This window comes from Sinocyclocheilus rhinocerous, unplaced genomic scaffold, assembly GCF_001515625.1.
Source record: "Sinocyclocheilus rhinocerous isolate Xijiao unplaced genomic scaffold, SAMN03320098_v1.1 scaffold317, whole genome shotgun sequence".
NCBI lineage: Eukaryota > Metazoa > Chordata > Actinopteri > Cypriniformes > Cyprinidae > Sinocyclocheilus > Sinocyclocheilus rhinocerous.
Genome location: NW_015633534.1, coordinates 732,541 through 741,010, shown reverse-complemented (window position 1 = coordinate 741,010; position 8,470 = coordinate 732,541). Strand labels below are relative to the sequence as shown.

The following is an 8,470-nucleotide window of genomic DNA, read 5'->3' as shown; positions in this document are numbered from 1 at the left end:
ATATATATATATATATATATATATATATATATATAAAGGGCCATTAATAAAAAAATATTAATATACTTTTTTTTACATTGTGTAACTTTTTTACATTACACAATATGTAAAATCATGCATTTTAAATGAAAATGATATTTTATTATACAGCAAGTTAATAATTCTGTTTACTATTGTCCTTTTTAGAGCTTTTTTTACAGCAGAATTGAATTTTGTTTGCATTATTGAAAGCTGTTTTGGCACAATCTGTATAGTATAAAGCGCTATATAAATAAAGGTGACTTGAATATTATGAAGACTTGAATTTACTCTCTATATATAATATTTACTATAGATTTATTTTAATTTATATAATTATTATTTGTACATAATTAATTTTTTACATACTGTTGTTACACAGTAAAATATATTTAATTGCAATTTAAAGAGACAGAAAGATAATACATTTATTAATATATATTTATAGGGCTGGGTATCGATTCAGATGTCCCGATTCGATTCTCGATTTTTTTGATTACATTCAGTGAATATAGTTTTAATACAAATGCTATTGATATTTCTAAAAAATGAACAGTAAACATCAGTTTACAAATGGTGAATTAATAAAAAGAAATTAAGAACCACATGCCTGTATTTTAAACCTATTCTTTTTTTTTTGAGTGACTCTCAGAGCAGCTGGAATGACATTCGTGTTCATATCATAATATAGTGAGACGGCAGAAGCTGAAAACACCGTGAGCATCATCCGCGCGTTAGTATGTGTGTAGTAAACAAAACAGTGCGCCGCGCCATCCATTCATTAATTGAGGAAATCATGGCGCCTTATGCGTGATATCAAATGCTTCCGCAGATTTATAGTAGGCTATTACTATAGCATTTCACCTGAGCTTTGCGAATCACGCGTATGGCCATGATAAGCGCTGAATTAATGACTTTGACCGGCTTTCTGTTGTAACATCGCGCAAGGTAAATAAGGGTGACATCTAGTGGAGAAGACTAATGATAAGATTCACGTTAATCAGATCTTGTTTTAAATGTGTGCTGAAATAAATACTGGAAAAGATTGATTCGCGGCTTTTGAGAATCGATATCGAATCGACGTCATTTAAAAAAAACGATTAATCGAAAAATCAAATTTTTTTTGCCCAGCCCTATATATTTAATTGTAATCATTAATAAATCTCGTTAATAAATGTTTTTATTAAACATTTAATTATTATAAATACATACTTATAGTTACATTTATTAAAACATATGCAATTGACATTTTATTAATAACAATAATAATGCTGTTTTTATTGAAATGCAAGTATTATTTTATTACATATCGTATAGATAATGTTGCTAAGAAAGTGTCAGGTACTTGTTTGCCTATTCTTTTGCCCAGGGTTTCACAGTTTTCTCTCTTGAATTGTGGGTATGGTATATCACTCAGTTTAAATGAAAATATTAACAGCGTATGGCTATATCCAAGAGCCATATGGAAGCACTTTGTATTCTTAGTTATGCCCTGTCGGGTTTAGTGTAAGTGGCGGCTACCATATGCACTGTGTGGTGACGTCGGGACTCCCATCAGCATGCTGTTTTATTCATTAATGCCACCTCTAAGCCAATCATACAGACAATGCTAGCGTTTCTATCTTTTTGTGGACAAAACTGAAGAAGTTATCAATATCAAAGATCACATATAAATTTCCAAATAAAGAAAAATGTTTGATTGAAGAATTCCGGAAGCGTTGTTTTAAACCCCGCTGAACTTAACCGTAAAGCACAGAAAGCCAACCAGGAAATGAAATACTATCTTAAGCAGTAGACATGGATCCAGAGGAGCTAGATTTCAGCTCGAGCCTCGTAGACTTATTCCAAGCAACATCAGATCCGTCCTACAGCCTGTGCTTCCTTCCAGGTGACTGGCAACCAAAGCTTCTCCCTTCACCTATAAGCTCTTGTAAGCCTGAGTGGGAAAGAGCTCTGGGCTGCAACAATGCTCTCTTTGTCTTGCACCAACACTCTACCTACCAGCCAACTCTTTGATTGCAAGCCAAGACAAACCACTGTGTTGGGTTACAGTTCTTGTAGCCAAACACCATGCTTGTGTTTAATATACTACAGTCTTTCTGCATTTTGCTTCCTGTCAATCAAAGCGGTGAGACTCGGTGGGTTTGGCCATTACTTCATTATGTAGGAAAAGAAAAGAGCATGTTTATTATGATCGGAAAATTATCCAGACACATAACGGCCGATGGTGAGATAAGGCAGGTGTGCTTCCAGAAAAGGGGGCTTGCGGAGAAGAGTTTTCTCCGCCTTTAGTGCCTCAGTCAGTGGTGAGGTTATGAATCCTTTAATCCCCACATTTTCAAAGGTCACACGCTGATTTCAAGGATCACATGAAAGAGAAAGAGATGCGACTGGGACAATGAGACTGATGTGAGAGAGGATTTGAAAAATGGGTTTTAAAGATGAGACGATACAAGGTTTGAGTCTATACAGGGAATTTGACTTGATGCGCAAAAGCATATAACTCTAAAATCTCCCACAAAAATAAAGCACTTCAGTGGAATTGATACTTGAGGTTTTGGTCACAGTCAGGGATTCAAACAAACCCTTTATCTAAAGTAGTCAGTTTTGGCACATAACTTGCCATAACCTGTCACGTAACTTTGATATTGAAGTTAATATTTGGGCACGCATAGTTTACCAGGAACAAATGATGTTTATCTCCTTTTCAAAAGTCTTTTATTTTGCTAATCTTAATAAGCTTAACTAAGCGTATTTTATATAGTTATTCACAACATATCAGTACCATACTGCTTAGTGGCTAACATCACAGATTATTATTATTTTTGTATATATTTTTTTGCATTAGATATGCATTATGAAATACAAAATATGCAATTGTGCATTACCGTTCAAAAGTTTGGGGTGACTTTTTTTAATCAAAAATACAGTCAAATAAATTACTGTGAACAAGTATTGTGAAATATTATGGCAATTTAAAATAACTGTTTTCTATTGGAATATATTTTAAAATGTACTTTATTTGTGTGATCAAATCTGAATTTTCAGCATCATAACTCCAGTCTTCAGAGTCACATGATCCTTCAGAAATCATTCTAATATGCTGATTTGTTCAAGAAATATTTCTGATTATTATCAATGTTGAAAACAGTTGTGCTACTTCATATTTTCATACTCAAAAGAACAGCATTTGAAACAGAAACCTTTTGTAACATTATAAATGCCTATGCTTTAAATTGATCAATTTAATGCATCCTTACATAATACAATTATTAATTTCATTTAAAATATAAATAAAAAGAAACCTTATTGATCCCAAACTTTTAAACAGTAATGTACATGCTGATACCTATTTTTAAATTTTGATCGTTTATCGTCATCTAATGTTCACTAATGTTAACTAAAAACACTAACAATTCAACAACACTGTTAAACAATCTTTTGCAAATCATGCAAATTCACGTTTAGCATTTATTTTATTTTGACAAAATAGTGTAGAATTTTAATGTAAATGATTTATCAGTTATCAGCTGTAACATGAAAATGAATCATTGCTTTAACAAGAACAGCGCGGGGGACCTGGAAGTGGACTTTGATAAGCAATGGCCCAGCAACCCCCCACACCATGCTTGTGGCCAGTTTAGAAAAGGCAAACATTAAACATTTACATTTACCAGTCACTTTTACTTTTCTCATCAAAAATCCTTTGCTTTATTAAATCTGAAAAGAACTGACCCTTGACTATTTTTAAGAGCTTATATCTTTAGGTCAGTATTTGTGGTACCATAAAACTATGCTATTCTTTTTCAGGGATTCATCAAACTCACTGGTTTCCAAATTTTCCAACCAACCCTGAGCAGTGTCTCTGTTTTTGCAATTAACAAAATGAATGCAAGGATATGAAGCATCTTTGGGCACAGAGCAAAGTCAACAACAGCTCTCGAAGAAACGCCACAGTGCCAGCTTTCAGATAAAAATGATTCCAGAAGCATGTTTACAATTAATTTCTCTGATGTAAGACAGAAAATTATACGGTCTCGTGTCTCAGGAGGACTAGTGCTGGGGTTGCCAGGTTGGCAGGAGGGAGCCGTTTTCCAAGTAATTTGATTTGTGAGCCAGATATGTGCTTCACCTTGAGGGACCTGGCTGTGTCCACTGAAGCGGGTCCAGTGAGGATGAGGAGCAACTGTGCCACAGTTCTGGTTGACTGCAGGTGTCACTGGTCTTTAGCAACATCAGCAACCAGAGGTCTGGTCAAGCAGACAACCCTCTGAGATCACAGTGAGATGAAACTCAACTGTATTCAACTGTATTGTGGGCTTTATGTATTTCCACTTCGTGCTCCCCTTGGTTTTTAATCTGTGATTTACCATGAAAATTAAAGTTGTAGTTACAAGTACTAGCAATAGCCATTTACACAGCTAAAACCTGCCACCATTAATTCTCTTTAAAACACTAAAGCAAATTCTATCTATATTCTAGAATGAGAGTTTAGAGTTCATATTTTTACTGAATTAGCATTTGCTGATCATCAACGCCTTTGTGATTTGTGTGTTGAGGTATATGTGCATCTCACTGAAACTGTTGGATTTAATATATTTGTCTACCAGGGTAATATGTTCGCCTTTAGTTTTAAGAGGAAAATCAAGCGTAAAAGTGCTCCTTGCATTGCTAAATGCTAAACAATTTTTAATTGCCTTAACAATATTTCTAAAATTCAACAGACTGTTTGTTACTTGTTAGAAGAACAGAAGTACTGAACCTGTCAGTTGTTAGTGGTGGCTTTACGGAGCTCAACGGCTCTAGCCCAAGCTGTGATATAAACGAACGCTATTGGCTATTTTAAAAAGGGGCGGGGCTGCTCGGTATGTCCCGCCCTGTCTTTCTGTTTCAGTTAAAATGACTTTCACACATATAGTAACCCTGCATGTTTCTAAGCATTTCAGTGGACCTTTAACTAAACAAGCTGATCGTAATAAGTTGCATTGTTTTCTGAAGTTCAAGGTCAACTTTTTTACAGCACAGCTCATGTCTTTTTTTATTCAGTGCCTCTCATATAAGCTTGGAGTTAAGATGATGTGTCAAGTTAAAAACACATAAACGTGAAGAAATGGGTCTGAAGGTCTTTAACATTAAACCATTGCATATGGACAAAATCCATAATAATGCCTTCTCCAGTGAAAAAGTCCATCCCATCCACTTACATATTGGTTTAGAGCTGTTTTGGACTGTTTTCACTTGTAAACGGTGCTTGACCTGTGCATATTTCTCTCCTGATTCAGATGACTTTTTCACTGGAGGAAGCAAAATTATGGATTATGGATTGCAACTGACCGGAAAAAGATCATTTCAGAGCAGGGATTGAAAATGAGTGTTTTAAAGGACTGTGTTGTATCAACCCATCAGATTCTCCTTTACTGGCCATATAGAAACAATAACCTCATAAAACATCACTAAGAGTTCGAACCATTAAACAAGCAGAAATATCAAAATGCGTTAGCTTACATAAAGCTGTCATATTAACCTGGAATAGGAAAAAAATATTTAAAACACAGGGGTGTGAGGCTGCAGCCCAGTTCAGGAGAACACAAAGAACACATAAAACATTTCGTGACACTAATGCCAAAGGAACTCATCCCCATCCCTAGAGAGACAGTGTGTCTGAACTTAATAGAGCAACAGTGCCTTCTGCTGGACACCACTTTAACTGCTCTATCACATTATGTACAGCAGTATCCTGCAGAGTTCAGCTCCAACACACTTGCATGGAAGTTTCTCTGAAGCACTCTGAAACGCTTTTGATTAGCTGGTAGAGGTGTGTTGGAGCTGAACAATTCAGAAGCAAGATTGGGTGTCCCTGATGTACAAATGAAAACCCCCAGAAAACTCAGAAGGGAAATCAGCAGCAAGATGGACGGCATACCTGCGGGAAGTCTTCTTCACCGTGTCTGGATTGAACGACTTCTCATCCGTCTTGTCTTTCTTTAGTTTCTGTGAGATGTTCTCTCGGATCCGCTCCCTCTCTGATTCACGATCGCTGTCGTCCTCTGAATCATCACCTGCATCCTGGAGCGGATAACAGACACAGACTTGCATCACAGTATCACAGTTTGATTTGAACACAAATCAAAGAGAACGTACCTCAAAATCATCTCCGCCACTTTTGTTCCTTTACATACAAAAAAACAAAAATAGAGTTTTAAATAAACTGTTTTTACATTAATTATGGATTACATCTGCATTATGAAACAAAGCCATTACAATAGAAAGCAGAATTATTTATGTGAAGTCTAAGGTTTTTTCCCGACCTGTCAACGACAGGAACAGAGCTTAACTTGGGATCATCCTTCAGCAGGTCATGACTGCTTTTGCTTTTTCCTTTCAAGGTCTGCAAGGATGAATGAAATAATGGTGATAGCACCTACTGCTCATTTTCACAAAAATGAATAATCATTGAATCCTCTCATTGGACAGAAAGCTACCTGGCTGACTTGACTGGCCATCTCCTCATCTTCCTCGGCCTCCTCGCCAAACGACAACAAGTTGAAATTCCTATAGAAAAATTCTCCTGGTTAACATTACATTATGGAAACATTACAGCATCAAAATACAAAATGAAACCATTTTTATAAATTTAATCATAAAGGGTAAAAAACAGAACAAATAGAGATTGACTCAATTTATTTTCTGTAAATCTATGCATGATTATTATTTGTCTGCAGGCCAAAATGCAGAACAAGTTCTGAAAATTAGGGATGCACCGATACCGATACTGGTATCGGTATCGGGCGAGTACTGGAAAAAGTGGTATCGGTGCATCCCTACTGAAAATGTATTATGAATTACAGTGGTGTTTGCAATAACCACAATAACGTCACAAGTGACTTTCAGCAATCCAATCAATACTAATAGATAAAATCAAATATCACTATTTTCAGTGATATATTACAACTCAGAATACATCAGCAGTTTTCAACCAGGGGGCCTCAGGAAGCCTTCAAATCACTTAAAATATTCAAATACATAAATTATTATTAATATATCAAAATAAACTGACTAACTTTAAATTAAATATATATCAACTCTTAACTTTCTGTTTAAAAGAAGCTTGAAAACAAGCAGTTATTGTCATAATTACAGCAGAAATATCAAAAAATATCCTAACTTATGTGGCCTTCAAATATCGCGTCCGACAACAAGGAGAGTTTGAGTCAAAAAGGTTAAGAACCGCTGGAATACATCACTTCATAGACGTTAAACGCATTGTGAATGCTTGCATCATGCTGTCTTTAATGCTGGTATCTAAATAAATGAAAGAAATAGTGTGACATACTTTGTTGCTTTGGACTGTGATTTCTTCCCTTCTCCTTTGTTTTTCTCTTTTTTAACTTTAATTTCACGTGGACTGATGTCATCGAAGGGAGAATGTAAGACCTGCACAAAACCAACGACTCCATATGAAAACAAAGGTCAATCAAATGAAAACGGTAAAGCCAGTTCGTGATGGGACTGAACAAACCTCTGTGGATCGAATTTTGTGTGGGTTGAGCGGCCGTTCATCTCTGTCACACTCCACCTCTGCTAGCCTGAGAATGTTATACACCGTATCTCCTGTGACCTGCAGCCAAAAGCACAACAGACAAACTGTGAAATGAAAAAAAATAATAAATAAAACAAATAATAAATAAAAACAGCAACATATGCTAATCAACATTGTTGGATAAACGAGTAAAAGTCCTTGCACACGGAGTCCAAATTTTTTCGGGTTTTTTTCTCGTATTTGTCATCCTTTCCTATCAAAATGCTTGCTACAGATGCGAAAACGCAGAAAATCGAACCTGATCCGAATTTTTGTATGATGGATGAAAGTTTCGGAGGCAGTTTGTAAACGTGATTGACACAACGTGAGGTCGTATTTATTTTTTAACGTGTGAAAATATCAGATGAGAATTTCGGACTCAGTGTGCAAAGACCTAGCTCACATAGAAATTACATTTATTTTACTGAACACTAAAAATTCAAGGCCAGTAAGATTTTTTTATATTTCTGAAAAAAAGTCTCTTATGCTCACCAAAAGCTGAATTTATCTCATCAAACATACAGTAATATTGTTAAATATTATTACAATCTAAAATAATTGTTTTCTATTTAAATTTATTTTAAAATGTAGTTTATTCCTGTGATCAAAGCTGAATTTTCAGCATCATTACTCCAGTCTCACATGATCCTTCAGAAATCATTATATTATGCTGAATTGATGCTCAAGAAGCATTTCTGATTATTATCAATGTTGAAAACTGATATAGAAGTTGTGCTGCTTCATATTTTTCTGGAAAGTGTGATACTTTTTGTTCAGGATTCTCTAATGAACAGAAAATTGAAAAGAACAGCATTTATGTGATGTAGAAATCTTTTGCAACATTATAAATCTTTTTAAAGCCAATCCTAATTA

General features: G+C 35.2%; 1 protein-coding gene across 2 annotated transcripts in view; it reads right to left on the bottom strand.

Annotated features, from left to right (window-relative positions):
• The window catches only part of LOC107744252 (peptidyl-prolyl cis-trans isomerase CWC27 homolog), a 49,969-nt gene that overhangs the window by 38,518 nt on the left and 2,981 nt on the right, over positions 1-8,470 (bottom strand). For both annotated transcript variants that reach the window (XM_016557789.1, XM_016557788.1), the window contains exons 5-10: positions 7,538-7,636; positions 7,352-7,452; positions 6,501-6,570; positions 6,327-6,406; positions 6,160-6,187; positions 5,942-6,084 (exon numbers count right to left, since the gene is read on the bottom strand). In XM_016557789.1, coding sequence (XP_016413275.1) covers positions 5,942-6,084; positions 6,160-6,187; positions 6,327-6,406; positions 6,501-6,570; positions 7,352-7,452; positions 7,538-7,636 — 521 coding nt within the window. The remainder of the gene's footprint in view (positions 1-5,941; positions 6,085-6,159; positions 6,188-6,326; positions 6,407-6,500; positions 6,571-7,351; positions 7,453-7,537; positions 7,637-8,470) is intronic.